General features: G+C 46.0%; 1 protein-coding gene across 1 annotated transcript in view; it reads left to right on the top strand.

Annotated features, from left to right (window-relative positions):
* The window catches only part of LOC141995676 (unconventional myosin-X-like), a 268,905-nt gene that overhangs the window by 48,915 nt on the left and 202,722 nt on the right, over positions 1–17,268 (top strand). The window contains exon 3 of the mRNA XM_074966937.1: positions 6,239–6,397. Within this exon, the coding sequence (XP_074823038.1) occupies positions 6,239–6,397 (159 nt within the window). The remainder of the gene's footprint in view (positions 1–6,238; positions 6,398–17,268) is intronic.

The raw sequence follows: 17,268 nt of genomic DNA, 5'->3' as shown, positions 1-17,268 counted from the left end.
TTTTTTACCTTGGTTTTGAAGCTTAATACCATGTTGCTGCCAGACTCTGCTTGATAGTCTGCCAAACGATGAACTGGCTTTGTTGATAAGACTTGTCAGCTCCTTGTCTATGGTAACATCATTCAACAATATACTACCAAAATAGCTGAAGTCCATAACAGCATTCAGCTGTGTGTTGCTAATGGTGACTTTTGGTTCACGTAGGGTCTCCCTGGTGCAGGTGGATACATGACCTCTGTCTTTTTCAGATTGCTTGTCCGCTAGTACCTTTCTGCAGACGCTGTGAATCTGTCCATAATCAATTGTGTATCTTCTAGAGTACGTGCCTCTAGAGCACAATAATCAGCTTACAGCATCTCATGAACAATTGCTGTGAAGACCTTCCTGGAAGATAGCAGCCTGTTCAGAGTCAATAATTTTCCAGAGGATTGGAAACGTATCCTGATACTGGCATTCAGGTCTCTTGTAGCATCAGCAAGCATAGCTGCATAGAAGAGATTAAACAAGAGTGCACCAATTATGCAACCCTGTGTAATACCTTTAGTAATAGTAAATGGGTCAGACAGAACGCCATCTACGCAGACTCATCCAAGCATTCCATCATGAAATTGCCTCAGAATGTTGGTGAATTTTTCTGGACAACCAAACTTAGGTTATAATTGTCAAAGCCCAGGTCTACTGACAGTGTCAATAAAGCTCGGTCAATAAAGACTGTGTAAAGGTCATCTTGCTGTTCTCTGCATTTCTCCTACATCTAATGGGCTACAAATATCATGCTGTGATGTTCCCTTCGTGTGATGTCTGGACCAGTGATCTGCGAGGTCCCTCCACTCCTCAACTCTGGGAGCCAGCCTGACCCTGCTCTGCTGTGAGAACCCCCACTCCCGGGCTGGTCACGCACAGCCTCTGGCATGTCAGCTGCTCCTTGGATTGTGCAACCGAATGACGCTAGCCAATACCCCCAGTCCCAGACACAACTCTAGGAACCTCCGTCTTGCGGTGTCCCGTTATGCCTGCTGGATGCTGCCAGCTTCTATGAGTTCGTCAATTTCACAAAGAAATTGATATGTACCAGGCTTGTTATCCCAAGGAAAGTCTCTGACACACTTCAAACCAAAGGCACTGCTTCAGGTAGAATAAACAAACAGATTATTTAACTATAAAGATAAATTTTAAGTGATTATAAGTCAAAGCACAAGAAGTCAGGTTTAGTCACGTGAAATAAAAGCAAAACGCATTCTAAGTTGATCTTAACACTTTCAGTGCCCTTACAAAGTTACATGCTTCTCACCACAGGCTGGCTGGTTGCCCTTCAGCCAGGCTCTCCCCTTTGATCTGCACTTCAGTTGCTTGGTGGTGGTGTCTGTAGATGTAGGTGGAAGAGAGAGGAAGAGCATGGCAAAGTCTCTCCCTTTTTTTATGTTCTTTCTTCCCTCTTGGCTTTGCTCCCCCCCCCACTTCAGAGTCAGGTGAGCATTACCTCATTGAAGTCCCAAACTGGACAAAGGAAGGGGAGGTGACTTACTTGAGAGTCCAACAGATAGATCCTTTTGTTGCTGCCTAGGCCAGTGTCCTTTGTTCTTGTGAGGTGGAGCTGGGTTTGTCCCATACTGCCCTGATGAATTGTGAACTGCCTCTCTGCTCTTGGAGCATTTTTGCCTGGGCTTATTTTAAGCCATGAGGATACAGTTTCAGCCTCATAACGACATACATGAAATTATAACCTATAACATTACTGTAACAACAATGCTCAGTGCATCATGAGCCTTCCGAAGACACTCGTCATGACACACTTTGCATTGGATGCCACACAGTCATATTATAAGGATGAACGTGGGGGTGTAGGGTGTTCCCTCAAGGTACAGAGCGTCACACATGTCTGCTGCTCCGTGTGTTGGCCTACAACCGTATTGCAACTCCGGTAGCACACGATTAGCAATGTTGCGTAGCAGACAAACAAAGAGTACTCTAGTCAAAATCTTTCCAGCGATAGAGAGTAATGGGATACCTCGATAGTTACCGCAATCAGACTTTTCACCTTTCCTCTTTTATATAGTGACGTCTTTGAAGTCTTGTGGTATGTCTTCAGTACTCCATATATTGAGAAATAGTACATGCAGCTGCCTTTGCAGGATCTCACCTCCATACTTGAATATTTTGCAGAAATACTGTCAGATCTTGGGGCCCTACAGTTCTTCACCCCGATTGCAGTGCTGACTTTGCCAAAGGAGAGGACTGTGTCCATGTTGGCTGACTCACTACTCTTCTTAATGCCTCATCAATGATGGTGGACGGTGCGGTCAAAAGATCACTGAAATGCTGTCACCATCTCTGAAGGGTTTCTCCTGTGTTAGTGACCAGTGTTAGGCTGTTTGCACTCTTCAAACTCACAGTAGTGGTATGTGTGGGACCATATATGTCTTTCATATATGTCTAGACCAGTGGCTCTCAAACTTTGGTACTGGTGACCCCTTTCACATAGCAAGCCTCTGAGTGTGACCTCCCCCCCTTATAAATTAAAAACACTTTTTTATATATTTAACACCATTATACATGCTGGAGGCAAAGCAGGGTTTTGGGGGGGAGGCTGACAGCTTGTGACCTCCCCCCATGTAATAACCTCTTGACCTCCTGAGGGGTCCCGACCCCCAGTTTGAGAACTCATGGTCTAGACAGCATCAGTGAGATGACTGCTGGATTGTGTCCAGTTGCAGTGTCCACCCTTCAGGAAGGATGTTGAACAATTGGAAAGGGTTCAGAAACATGCTACAAGAATTGGAAACTCTGCTGTACGGTGATAGGCTAAAGGAGCTCAGTCTATTTAGCTTGACAAAGAGAAGTTTAAGAGATGGTGATTTACTCCATGTATAAATACTTACACGGGGAGAACATTTCTGGTAATGGAGGGCTCTTTAACAAACAGGCAGAACAAGAGCCAATGGGTGGAATTTGAACCTCGACAAATTCAAACTGGAAATAAGGTGCATATTTTTAAATGAGGGAATTAGCCATTGTACCAGATTACCAAGGAACATTGTAGATTCTCCGTTATTTGAAATCTTGAAATCAAGCCTGGATGTTTTTCTAAGGGAGAGACTCTTGTTCAACCACAAGATCATGGACTCGCTGCAGCAGTTCCTGGGTGAAATTCTGTGCCTGTTCTACGCAGGAGGTCAGACTAGATGACATAGTCCTTTCTGGTTACCCCTCCCTAAAATCCATGACGTCATCCTTTAAATCATCCCTTCTAACATTTGCCTACAAGAAGCAAGCAAAGCAAAACCTCCCTAACCTGTCCTTTCTGTTACATGCAGCAATCTCAGCAATGTTCAGATTTATGGATATTTTGTTTTCTTCTGAAGGCTAATGCTCATACTGAGTCACTGAGTGATTTTAATGCTCCTTCATCTCTTCCTCCTTATTGTTTGTGATCATCTAGTGTCACAGGTAATATTAGACCTGAAGTAAGAGTTTTGTGTCGCGGACTTTGACTTTCTACAGGGCTATGTGAAGAACTAAGTTTGTTCTTGGGCGCTATAAAAATAATTTTACTGACAGCTGATTGTCTGAAGAGTTTTCCTCTTAGTCGTTTTCTAGGTTGTTGTTTGTTTTTTTTTTTTTTTAAACTTTTATCAGTGAATAACAATCCTGCTTCCTGATTGGCCGTCACATTCACTTTCCCATAATCTGTATCTATTTAGGATCTGCTATCAGCGCTGGCAAGGGTCAGACATCTCTCAGGACATTCATGCCTAGAGCCTCCCTTCTCACATATGCAGTGAGCTGCAGGGGGTCTCCTGCGATTGCTCATCCTGGACACTGGAATGGATGACAGGTTTCAGAGTAGCAGCCGTGTTAATCTGTATCCGTAAAAAGAAAAGGAGGACTTGTGGCACTTTAGAGACTAACCAATTTATATGAGCATAAGCTTTTGTGAGCTACAGCTCACTTCATCAGATGCATGCAGTGGAAAATACAGTGGGGAAATTTTATATACACAGAGGACATGAAACAGTGGGTGTTACCATACCCACTGTAACGAGAGTGATCAGGTAAGGTGAGCTATTACCTGCAGGAGAGCGGGGGGGAAACACCTTCTGTAGTGATAATCAAGGTGGGCCATTTCCAGCAGTTGACAAGAACGGGTGAGGAACAGTGTGTGTCGGGGAATAAACATGGGTCCCTGGGGTGCTGAGGCATGTGGGTGATGGTGAGGTAGGTGTGAGAAGAGATCACGCCGATACCTTTTTATCTTGCCTCCTTTCCCCTGCTCTGTGTCCCAGCCAGGGCTCCATAGTATTTGCAAGCTTAAAGGGGTACAGGGATTTATGAGAGGAGCAGCATGGAGTGAGTTAAATCAAATGTAAAATTTAAATCACTGATTTTAATCATGATTTAAATAATCAATTTTAATTGTTTTCATTTGTACATTTTAGTTATTTTTTCTAAAGTAAGGTTGATTCTCGTTAGTTGGTAATTATTAAATCATGTTGGTTGGCAACTCAATATAGAAGCTATACTAAATTTGCTGCTGCTTTTTGCTAAGCTGGAGGCTACACTTGTAGATATACATTTATTTAGGCAATTGTGAAGTTTAACTTACATGTATTCATTTTCTATTCTGACATGTTTTAGGTTAGAAAATGGTGAGTGGTGCATTTCTTATTTACTATATTAATTCTTTACTTCTGATTTGTGTCAAGTTCTATTTGGATGGAAATTCAATTAAAAATGCAAAACAGCATTTTAAAAAAATAAACAACTTTAAACGTACTGGATACATATGAAAAACCTATTACAGTTTGCATTTAAAACTAACTGATTTATTAAGCAAAGGAAGTATTATCTGTAGCTAATGAATTCAGCTGGTAGTTTCTGGTCTCCATGTCTTTCAAGAGTTTAGAATGAGTAGATCTTATCCTCTCACATCTAGTTTTCCTTGATCGATTGGAAGAGGAAAACAAGATTTCCTGCTTTTATCATTTCCAATTGGTTTCTTTACTTTGAATGAAGTCGTCATTGAACTGAACTAGTTGAATAAACTGAAATGAAGAAAATATTCTCTCTGCACCTATACAAGAGGCTACTGGTGTTTAAAAACTGGTTTAGTGCTTTAACAAATTCTGGCTCTAAGTGCTTTGCCAGTGACTTCCACCATTTCAGTGGTTTGACTTTCTTTAAAACTTGGAAGTAAACATACAACTTGGTGTTGTTTTTTTGTATTTAATTTAAATGATTGTTATAGATTATAATACATTTAGGCTTTAACATAAGTGGTCAATTTCAATTTTAATTATCAATAAGTTTTAAAAAATATCTGATTTAAAAAAAAATGTCAGATTTTTAAATTTTATTAAAAAAAAAAATCAATTCGTATCCACCCTGGAGAGGAGGGGCAGTGAGGCCAACTGGCTGCATGTTCAGAATATGCCAGGGTGGGCCTCAGCTTCATTCCCTTCAGACTCAAGTTACTGGTGTGTACTTACAGCTTTAACTCCAGTTTAAGTAGTTTGTCTGAGGGAGAGCCTGCACTATGATGTGTCAGCAAAACAGGCCAATGCAACTTGGACAAGGTTTTTAGCTATAGGGACAGAAAGAAGAGGGTATGCCTCAGAGCCGAGAAGAATGGACGGCCATCATGACTTCAAAAATCACGTGCAAACACACAACAAGAGATTTGCTTATAAAGCATGATCTTTAAAATAAAAGGAGAAGAGCATGTCTTTTTGGTCTGGCTTCTGCTTTTCAGTCTCTTCAGAGATGTAGTTCAGGTCTCTGTGAGTGTGCAGGGTAAGGATGGAAATACATTCTGAAACATACACCAAGTGCACATGTACGAATCTATTCTCTTCTGCTTAGGTTCTTATTCCACACTCATCATCATGGTATCTAGGCATCTCCCCCAGATGTGGGCTCCATGTTACCTTTTTCAACTCTCAGGGTGACAGCTTTTTGCTCTGTGAGTCCCTGCTCCGGGCACTCTCCAGCTTCTCCCAGGCAGTACTGAAGGTGGAGAGAACAAATCTGGAGGGAGGAAGTCTGTATGCTCCCAGTGTTCTCTCCAGAGGGCTCATCCAGATAGGACAGGAGTGTAGGAAGCTGTGCAAATAAACCCAAACACCAGATATCCACACTGTGTCATGTTCCACCTCTGATCATTAATAAGTGCCGTGGGCTAAAGCTTTGGTCAGTGATTCTCTTCTCAGTTGTTATTGGTCCCTTTTCCCTTTCTCTCCAGGTATTCTGCTACCCACAGGCTTCCTTATCCAGGGAGAAGGTCTTGCCAATGCACCAGACTAGTGTGGAGGGGGTGGAAGACATGTCCCTGCTGGGAGACCTGCATGAGGCTGCTATCCTGCTCAACCTGCATCAGCGCTACCAACAGGACAGCATATATGTAAGTGTCTAAGCTGGGTGATGTCCATGGTGGCTGATGCCCTCTGTTTATCTTCTGGAGCTGCCAACTTACATATAGAATATTGATTTGAACAATGTCCCCTGAGCTACAGAGACTGTTCCCAATGGATAAAGAGGGAATTCCCTCTCCTCTGCATGTACATTGAATCCTAGGTTTCTCTTGCTCCCCCCGCCCACAAGCCTTAAGCTCCTGTAATGTCCCTGCTTCAAAAGAGGGGCTTACCCTCCTTTTGGTAAGGAAGAAAAGTCCCTGTCCGTGGATATACCGTTCTGGGCTTTGGGATGGTTTTGCAGGGCTGTTTCTCTTCTGTGCTTCTGAGTTTATGACATTATATTCCCTGTGTCCCCCGAGTCCCCAGCTCTTGCTGATCTGAATACAGTTGGGCAGAGGTTATAGGTTTATCAAATAGCCAGTAAGGATTAGAAGTTGTGTGGTGGTTCTTCAAGTGATTGTCCCTTTGTGTAGTGCACTTCATGTTGCATATGTGCTCCATGCACTAAGGACTGGAGATTTTCCCTTATCAGTGTCCATGTGGTCTGCACATCTACCCCGTCCACTCCTCATACTTTGCACCAAAGGAAGAAAGGGGGCTGCCGGACTGCCATCTTCGTTCCTTCTTACCACTCGTGTTCTAAGGTGGAGCTTCAGTGCTTGTGCTGACTTCAGCTTTTCTATAAATATTTTTTTTTTAAGTTTTTAAAAAATTCTTAATTAGCTAGCTCTATAGTAAGGTTAGTTAAGCGATAGCTTAGGGCAGGGGTAGTCTATTATTTTTTGTCAAGGTTCAGACTCCAGAGAAAATAATAATAAAAAAATCAACAATAATAAGTAAGTAAATAGATTTTGGGATCCATTCAAAAGCGTCTGGCAGTCCAGATTTGTCTCACGATCTGCCTGTTGACTACACCTGGCTTAGCGGTTCGGTTCTTTATTTGGAACCCCCCTTGTGGAAGGGAAGCTGTTGCTGCACGCTTTCCAGCTTGACCTGCCAACGGTTGTGGGGAGTGTGTTGCGATGCATGCCACAAGCTCTTCCCAGTCACAGACTACCACGATGCCTGTCTGTACTGCCTGGGGGACGCGCACATCCTTTCCAGCTGCAGTATCTGCAGGTCCTTCCCAAATAGAATTGTGCAGTCCAGGGAGTTTTGGCTCTGAAATTCCCTCATAGAAGAAACCACGAAAGCGGGAACAACAACTGACTGGGGAGACTCCCCGCCTCCATACATCTTCCTGAAGAAGGTAGGAATGGCTCCTCTTCTTCTTTGGTTCTGGGTGGCTTCAAGACCTTTACCCCACCTCTGGCTCCGAGAGACTCTGGAGATCAGAGCCAGGGCAGATGGGGAAGGGCTCCAAAAGAACAAGAGGGAAGGTTCCCTGTTCAAGCCCTGTAACAAGAGGCAGGAGTCCCCATCCCATCACAAGTCATTAGGAGCTTCATTCTCCAGAGTGGGACTATCCGGTACTAGGAAGGACTGGACCAGGACTTCTTTGAAGGCCAAAATTGCAGCACCCTCTGGTACTGGGACTGCTTCTTCAGTACCAAATCCCACATCAGTGCCGCTGGAACCAGTGCACTCTTCAGTGATCTGAGCTGTGGAGATGTCTTCATCTTCTCTGGTTCACTTCTCAGCTCTGGAAGACCTTCTGTTGCTCCTGGACCTGGAGTCATCACTCTTCTCCAGGCCTCATTTCCTGACACTGGGACCCCAGCTGGCACCGATATCTCGAAGGTAGAATCATAGAATATCAGGGTTGGAAGGGACCTCAGGAGGTCATCTAGTCCAACCCCCTGCTCAAAGCAGGACCAATCCCCAACTAAATCATCCCAGCCAGGGCTTTGTCAAGCCTGACCTTAATAACTTCTAAGGAAGGAGATTTCACCACCTCCCCAGGTAACCCATTGCAGTGCTTCACCACCCTCCTAGTGAAAAAGTTTTTCCTAATATCCAACCTAAACCTCCCCCACTGCAACTTGAGACCATTACTCCTTGTTCTGTCATCTGGTACCACTGAGAACAGTCTAGATCCATCCTCTTTGGAACCCCCTTCCAGGTAGTTGAAAGCAGTTATCAAATCCCCCCTCATTCTTCTCTTCCGCAGACTAAACGATCCCAGTTCCCTCAGCCTCTCCTCATAAGTCATGTGTTCCAGTCCCCTAATCATTTTTGTTGCCCTCCGCTGGATGCTTTCCAATTTTTCCACATCCTTCTTGTAGCGTGGGGCCCAAAACTGGACACAGTACTCCAGATGAGGCCTCACCAATGTCGAATAGAGGGGAACAATCGCGTCCCTCAATCTGCTGGCAATGCCCCTACTTATACATCCCAAAATGCCATTGGCCTTCTTGACAGCAAGGGCACACTGTTGACTCATATCCCTCTTCTCGTCCATTGTAACCCCTAGGTCCTTTTCTGCTGAACTGCTGCCTAATCACTCGGTCCCTAGTCTGTAGCGGTGCATGGGATTCTTCGGTCCTAAGTGCAGGACTCTGCACTTGTCCTTGTTGAACCTCCTCAGATTTCTTTTGGCCCAATCCTCTAATTTGTCTAGGGCCCTCTGTATCCTATCCCTACCCTCCAGCGTGTCTACCTCTCCTCCCAGTTTAGTGTCATCTGCAAACTTGCTGAGGGTGCAATCCACACCATCCTCCAGATCATTTATGAAGGTATTGAACAAAACCGGCCCCAGGACCGACCCTTGGGGCACTCCACTTGATACCAGCTGCCAACTAGACATGGAGCCATTGATCACTACCTGTTGAGCCCGACAATCTAGCCAACTTTCTACCCACCTTATAGTCCGTTCATCCAGCCCATACTTCCTTAACTTGCTGGCAAGAATACTGTGGGAGACTGTGTGAAAAGCTTTGCTAAAGTCAAGGAACAACCCGTTCACCGCTTTCCCCTCATCCACAGAGCCAGTAATCTCATCACAGAAGGCAATTAGATTAGTCAGGCATGACTTTCCCTTGGTGAATCCATGCTGACTGTTCCTGATCACTTTCCTCTCCTCTAAGTGCTTCAGAATTGATTCCTTGAGGACCTGCTCCATGATTTTTCCAGGGACTGAGGTGAGGCTGACTGGCCTGTAGTTCCCAGGATCCTCCTCCTTCCCTTTTTAAAAGATGGGCACTACATTAGCCTTTTTCCAGTTGTCCAGGACCTCCCCCGATCACCATGAGTTTTCAAAGATAATGGCCAATGGCTCTGCAATCACATCCGCCAGCTTCTTTAGCGCATTCGGATGCAGCGCATCCGGCCCCATGGACTTGTGCTCGTCCAGCTTTTCTAAATAGTCCCGAACCACTTTTCTCCACAGAGGGCTGGTCATCTCCTCCCCGTGCTGTGCTGCTCAGCGCAGCAGTCTGGGAGCTGACCTTGTTCGTGAAGACAGAGGCAAAAAAAGCATTGAGTACATCAGCTTTTTCCACATCCTCTGTCACTAGGTTGCCTCCCTCATTCAGTAAGGGGCCCACACTTCCCTTGGCTTTCTTCTTGTTGCTAACATACCTGAAGAAACCCTTCTTGTTACTCTTGACATCTCTTGCTAGCTGCAGCTCCAGGTGCGATTTGGCCCTCCTGATTTCATTCCTACATGCCCGAGCAATATTTTTATACTCTTCCCTGGTCATATGTCCAACCTTCCACTTCTTGTAAGCTTCTTTTTTATGTTTAAGATCCGCTAGGATTTCACCGTTAAGCCAAGCTGGTCGCCTGCCATATTTACTATTCTTTCGACTCATCGGGATGGTTTGTCCCTGTAACCTCAACAGGGATTCCTTGAAATACAGCCAGCTCTCCTGGACTCCTTTCCCCTTCATGTTAATCCCCCAGGGGATCCTACCCATCCGTTCCCCGAGGGAGTCGAAGTCTGCTTTCCTGAAGTCCAGGGTCCGTATCCTGCTGCTTACCTTTCTTCCCTGTGTCAGGATCCTGAACTCAACCAACTCATGGTCACTGCCTCCCAGATTCCCGTCCACTTTTGCTTCCCCCACTAATTCTTCCCTGTTTGTGAGCAGCAGGTCAAGAAAAGCTCCCCCCCTAGTTGGCTCGTCTAGCACTTGCACCAGGAAATTGTCCCCTATGCTTTCCAAAAACTTCCTGGATTGTCTATGCACCGCTGTATTGCTCTCCCAGCAGATATCAGGAAAATTAAAGTCACCCATGAGAACCAGGGCGTGCGATCTCGTAGCTTCTGCGAGTTCCTGGAAGAAAGCCTCATCCCCCTGGTCCAGTGGCCTATAGCAGACTCCCACCACTACATCACTCTTGTTGCTCACACTTCTAAACTTAATCCAGAGACACTCAGGTTTTTCTGCAGTTTCGTACCGGAGCTCTGAGCAGTCAGACTGCTCCCTTACATACAGTGCTACTCCCCCACCTTTTCTGCCCTGCCTGTCCTTCCTGAACAGTTTATAACCATCCATGACAGTACTCCAGTCATGTGAGTTATCCCACCAAGTCTCTGTTATTCCAATCACGTCATAATTCCTTGACATCACCAGGACCTCCAGTTCTCCCTGCTTGTTTCCAAGGCTTTGTGCATTCGTATATAAGCACTTGAGAGAACCTGCTGATCGCCCCTCATTCTCAGTATGAGGCAGGAGCCCTCCCCTCACAGACGTTCCTGCCTGTGCTTCCTCCTGGTATCCCGCTTTCCCACTTACCTCAGGGCTTTGGTCTCCCTGAGGGAGTTCCCTGAGAGAGTCAAAGTCTGCTTTTCTGAAGTCCAGGGTCCGTATTCTGCTGCTCTCCTTTCTTCCCTGTGTCAGGATCCTGAACTCGACCATCTCATGGTCACTGCCTCCCAGGTTCCCATCCACTTTTGCTTCCCCTACGAATTCTTCCTGGTTTGTGAGCAGCAGGTCAAGAAGAGCTGTGCCCCTAGTTGTTTCCTCCAGCACTTGCACCAGGAAATTGTCCCCTACACTTTCGAGAAACTTCCTGGATTTTCTGTGCACCGCTGTATTGCTTTCCCAGCAGATATCAGGGTGATTGAAGTCTCCCATGAGAACCAGGGCCTGCGATCGAGTAACGTCCGTGAGTTGCCGGGAGAAAGCCTCGTCCACCTCATCCCCCCTGGTCCGGTGGTCTATAGCAGACTCCCACCACGACATCACCCTTGTTGCTCACGCTTCTAAACTTAATCCAGAGACTCTCAGGTTTTTCTGCAGTTTCATACTTGAGCTCTGAGCAGTCATACTGCTCCCTTACATACAATGCAACTCCCCCACCTTTTCTGCCCTGCCTGTCCTTCCTGCACAGTTTATATCCATCCATGACAATACTCCAGTCATGTGAGTTATCCCACCAAGTCTCTGTTATTCCAATCACATCATAATTCCTTGACTGTGCCAGGACTTCCAGTTCTCCCTGCTTGTTTCCCAGGCTTCTTGCATTTGTGTATAGGCACTTGAGATAACTTGCTGATCATCTCTCTTTCTCAGTATGAGGCAGGAGCCTTGCCCTCTCGCGCGCTCCTGCTCGTGCTTCCTCCCGGTATCCCACTTCCCCACTTACTTCAGGGCTTTGGTCTCCTTCCCCCGGTGAACCTAGTTTAAAGCGCTCCTCACTAGGTTAGCCAGCCTGCTTGCTAAGATGCTCTTCCCTCTCTTCGTTAGGTGGAGCCCATCTCTGCCTAGCACTCCTCCTTTTTGGAACACCATCCCATGGTCAAAGAATCCAAAGCCTTCTCTCCAACACCACCTGCGTAGCCACTTATTGACTTCCACGATTCGATGGTCTCTACCTAGGCCTTTTCCTTCCACAGGGAGGATGGACAAGAAAACCACTTGTGCCTCAAACTCCTTTATCCTTCTTCCCAGAGCCACGTAGTCTGCGGTGATCTGCTCAAGGTCATTCTTGGCAGTATCATTGGTGCCCACGTGGAGAAGCAGGAAGGGGTAGCGATCCGAGGGCTTGATGAGTCTCGGCAGTCTCTCCATCATATCGTGAATCCTAGTTCCTGACAAGCAGCAGACTTCTCGGTTTTCCCGGTCAGGGCGGCAGATAGATGACTCAGTCCCTGTGAGGAGGGAGTCCCCGACCACCACCACCCGCCTCCTTCTCTTGGGAGTGGTGGTCGTGGAACCCCCATCCGTAGGACAGGGCATCTCATGCCTTCCAATCGGCGGAGTCTCCTTCTGCTCCCTTCCCTCAGATGTATCATCTAGTCCACTTTCCGCATTAGTACCTGTGGAGAGAACATGAAAATGGTTGCTTACCTGTATCTGTGTTGCTGGTACATGAACGCTCCCCTTTCTTCTTCTGGAGGTCACATGCTGCCAAATTTCTTCACCATCCTTCTGTCCCCACTGCACAGCCTGCTCTGAATCATCAGAATGTTGTGTCTGTAGAAGCATATCCTGACGTCTGTCCAGGAAATCTTCAGTTTCTCTTATGCAACGCAGGGTCGATACCTGTTGCTCCAGACCATGAACCTTCTCTTCCAATATGGAGACCAGCTTGCACTTTGTACAGACAAAGTCATTTCTGTCCTGTGGAAGAAAGACAAACGTGGCACATCCAGTGCAGGTCACAACAGCTGAACGCTCACCATCCATATTACCTTCCTTCTTCGAGCTTCCTCAGGAGTTGTAGTGACTACTCAGAGAAGCTGGCAAGTTGTAAGCCTCAGTGGGCTCTCCCCAGACAAACTCCCTCTGTTAGCCTCTCTGCTGTTCGCTGCTCAGCTGGTTCTCAGCTGACTGGCTTTTTATAAGTCAGGCCCACTCAAGGCTCACCTGGGACAAAGCACTCCCAATTCACACTTTTAAAACAATCAAGCACGCGGTCAAACTGTCCAACTGTCCCCGCAACAGACACTCAGATACTCACCAACACAGCCCCCCCAATGCAGCACTTAGCATACCTCCTCTCTGACAGATCCCTGGCAAACTCCCTCTGTTTGCTGCTCTGCTCTCTTCACCTGCGGGCATGGTACTTGGATGGATGTAAAGTTAGAGAGGGCCTGTTCGATTAATGTCAAGGGCATCCTGATCAGCAGTAGAAAGAAAGCTACCAAGAACATAGGTGCTAACTTTTCCCGGCACCGGTGGGTGCTCAACACCACCCCGTCCTGACTCCACCCCTGCCCCGCCCCCATTCCAACCCCTTCCCCAAAGTCTCCGCCCCTCTCTGCTCCTACTGGACTCCTTCCCCAAATCCCCGCCCTGGCCCCACCTCTTCCCCGAGTGTGCTGCGTTCCCCCGTGTCCCCCCTCCCTCCCATTGCTTGGTGCCGTGAAACAGCTGTTTTGTGGCGGCAAGCTCTGGGAGCTAGGGGGAGAAGCGGGGCTGCGGTTCACTCAGGGGAGGTGAGCTGGTGTGGGGGGGCAGGGCGGGGAGCTGATGGTGGGTGAAGAGCACCCACCAATTTTTCCCCGTTGGTGCTCCACCCACAGAGTTGGCACCTATGACCAAGAAATATTATGAAGCAAAGTGGAATGGGTTTATGTTTTGGTGTAACCAACAAGGAATTTCCCCTTTACGGGCTAAGATTCCAGATGTATTGGACTGCCTTTTGCCCTTAAAATCCTGGGTGCTATCTGTTAGCTCCCTCGGAGTACACCTGATGGCTGTCAGTGTGTTTCATCCTCCCGTAGACACCTACTCTGTGTTTTCACACCTACTCATGGCCCAGTTCCTGAAGGGCATGATTTAAGTCTTCTCTGTGTTGGCAAAACTGGTACCACTCCAGGACTTGAACCTTGTTTTATCAGTTCTCACTAAGTTTCCATTTGAGCCCCAGGCATCCTGCTCTCTACTACATCTTTCTGTGAAGGTAGCATTTTTGGTCACTGTTATGTCGGTCAGAAGAATTGGGGAGCTAAGGATGCTTGTGGCTGACCCTCCCCCATACAGTTTCCCACAGGGGTAGGATATCTATGAGGTTACATCCTAAATTCATCCCTAAGGTGGTGTCAGACTTGCACATCACCCAAAGGATCCCTCTTCCAATGTTTTACCCTAAACCTCATTCTAGCAGTGGAGAGGTGGCACGCATTGGACATGCAGAGGGCTCTTGCAGGTTACTTGGTAAAAATGAAATCCTTTTGAAAGGCCCCTAGACTCTTCGCCTCATTCATGGAATATATGCAAGGGGAGAGGCCATTTCCTCCCAAAGGCTGTCTAGATAATCCTTAGTCCTGCCTTGAGTGCAGGGGACTGGAGTAGATGACCTCTAAGGTCCCTTACATAAGTTCTGTGATTCTGTGAAATGGATCTCAGGGTGCATCCAACTCTGCTATGAGATTAACATCTCCTTTTGAGGGCAGCATGAAAACTCATTTGACTAGACTTCAGGCAGCATTGATCATTTCCCTTTGAGAAATCCCTATTTCCCTGTTGCTGACTTCTATAGAGCAGCAATTTGGAGTTCCAGTCACACCTTCACTGGGCAGGGCGGTTCTGCAATCTGTTGTGTCGTAGGACTCCAGCCCCCACCTCCTTATAAAGACGCTGCTGGTGAATCACCTGAAGTGAACTACACATAGGGACGGTCACTCAGAGAAGGCTGGGTTGCTTAGCTTGTTGTAGTTTGAGGTTTTTGATATGTGTTGTCCCTATGTGCCACTACCTGCCTTCCTTCCTCACTGTCTGGTTTTCCTCTACTGCGAGTTAGGGATGGAGAAAGAACTAAGATGGTGGCAATCTGGCAGCCCCATTTATTTCTTTGATGTGGAGTCCAAGAAAAGTGGGGGTGTTTGCGTGGGCCCACAGACACGGCTAGGGAAAAATCTCTAGTCCTAGGTGCATGGAGCAGATATGTAACCTGAAGTGCACTAACCATAGGGAAAATAAATCTTGAATAGTTCAAATTACGACCAGGTGAGTAACCCGCCCTTTCTGAATGGTGAATATAGGTTGTGGCCCAAGTATCTCAAGTAACTTGGGCAAATATGATCCATCATTGAAAAGAACCAAGAAAGAGCAACTATTGCCAGACTCTGCCCCCTTACTGTTCTGTAATGTCTGTTGTTGGCTGGCTCTGGCCCCTCTCCAAGAGGACTACACAAAGCCCCTGTCACATAGATACGGTTTCTGAATTTCCTTTTAAACCCTGTGGGACAGAGTTCTCTGGTGCACCTCCAACCAAGGAGTTTCCAGGAGTGACCCACATACAGGACAAGGGGTGCAGGATGGGGTGAACATGCTTTTGAGGAGACCCCTTTAGGGTTTAAGGAAAAGAGATTGAAAGGGGCTCACTGTGCTTTACCTGTGCCCAAAGCTCTTCAGAGTGTGACAGTAAAATGTGAATCTCCAAATGTGTTGCCTAGCAACTGTTACTAAGGCAACAACACTGTATTCATCTTGTATTCCAGTAAATGGTCAATTAAGTTACCTGGTTTCTAGAAAGTCGCCTGTCTGTATTGGGATTTGAAGAAGACTGCAAATTCTCTCTCTCTCGTAGTACTTTGAGTAGTGTCAGGCACACTGACATCACTTAAATCATAAAAATAGCAACCTTGTTCCCTAACCCTCACCTCATAGCTCTGACTGTCTGACTCTTCCTCTTGTTCATCCTCTGCCGTATCTCATGCTTCAGTATCATTTCTCTGTTCTGGTTCCTAGGGTTATGCCTAGTATATGAGAGGAGGATTGAAAGAGGCAAGGGATGCAATTAATAATGTTTCAGAAATAGTTGAGATATTAAATACCTTTTCAACCAGAAGAAGTCTGGAAAAATTAGGAAGAAAGATCTTGTTAAAATAACTACCAATTGAGAGGAGTCAAGGAATACCTGGCTAATTAAAACACAAATAAACCCCATAAACCAGACAGTCGAACAGATGTGTTAGAGGGCTTATTCCTTCACCCTCCCACTTCCCTGGTTCTTCTTGCGTGAACAGAGAGCAACAATATCCGAAGTCCAAAGGTGCAAACAATTCTATGTTTATTGGGGTGAACTTCCAGCAAGCTTAAATCCAAGTTCCTTTTTCCTTATTTTTGAATCCAAGCTTACTTCCTGTTTGCCCCTAATTTATATAGTAATATTCTCAGCTATACCTTAACCAATCATTTCACTGAAATTTACCTAACCAAGTCTAACATATTGTAACATGAATAGCTAACCAATTATATTCCACCACCTTAATTAGTTTACACCTAGCAAAATTAATGACACAGCAGACAGAAACAATCACAGAACCAGACAGAGACCATGCCAATAAACAATAGCAAAGTGGGAACTATAATGGCAAAACAATACAGAAGTGAGGATTTTACAACTACATCTATAAAGACATAAGGGTTTCCCAACTATGTCAATTGATAAATGAGTTCTTACCAAACAGAAAACTATCAAACTAAATTTCCTTTTACATCTTCTAGGCTCTTCCCTTTCTCTGGAGGTGATATATTGGATCACCTTTCCAACAGTCCCAGATTGCCTTATTTCAATATGACTGATTTGAAATGTGTGAAGACATGACCATACATTTTCCAGCTTATGGCTGCTCTCACTGCTAAACCAAAGGCCTGAGCTTAAGAACAGGGCCTCAGACTGTCACAGTGAGAGAATGCCCTTACACAGGCAGACAGTGATTTTGATTCTTTCTTTTATACCTCTATTACTAGCTAAATGATAAACATAGACCTAAATTCTTAAAGTAGAGGCCTTTACAGACAGGCCTGAATAGCTATACCCTAACAACATGCACTCCGGGGAATTAGTTAACTAAATTACTGCTTGTGACGTTCCCCTCTCGTGTTATCTGGACGGTGATCTGCTAGGTCACTCCAATCCTCGACTCTGGGAGCCAGCCTGACCCTGCTCTACTGTGAGAACCCTCACTCCTGGGCTGTTCACGCATGGCCTCTGACATGTAAGCTGCTCCCAGCTACTTGCA

This window comes from Natator depressus, chromosome 11 (assembly GCF_965152275.1).
Source record: "Natator depressus isolate rNatDep1 chromosome 11, rNatDep2.hap1, whole genome shotgun sequence".
Taxonomy (NCBI): Eukaryota; Metazoa; Chordata; order Testudines; family Cheloniidae; genus Natator; species Natator depressus.
This window is presented reverse-complemented; position numbering and strand designations above follow the sequence as displayed.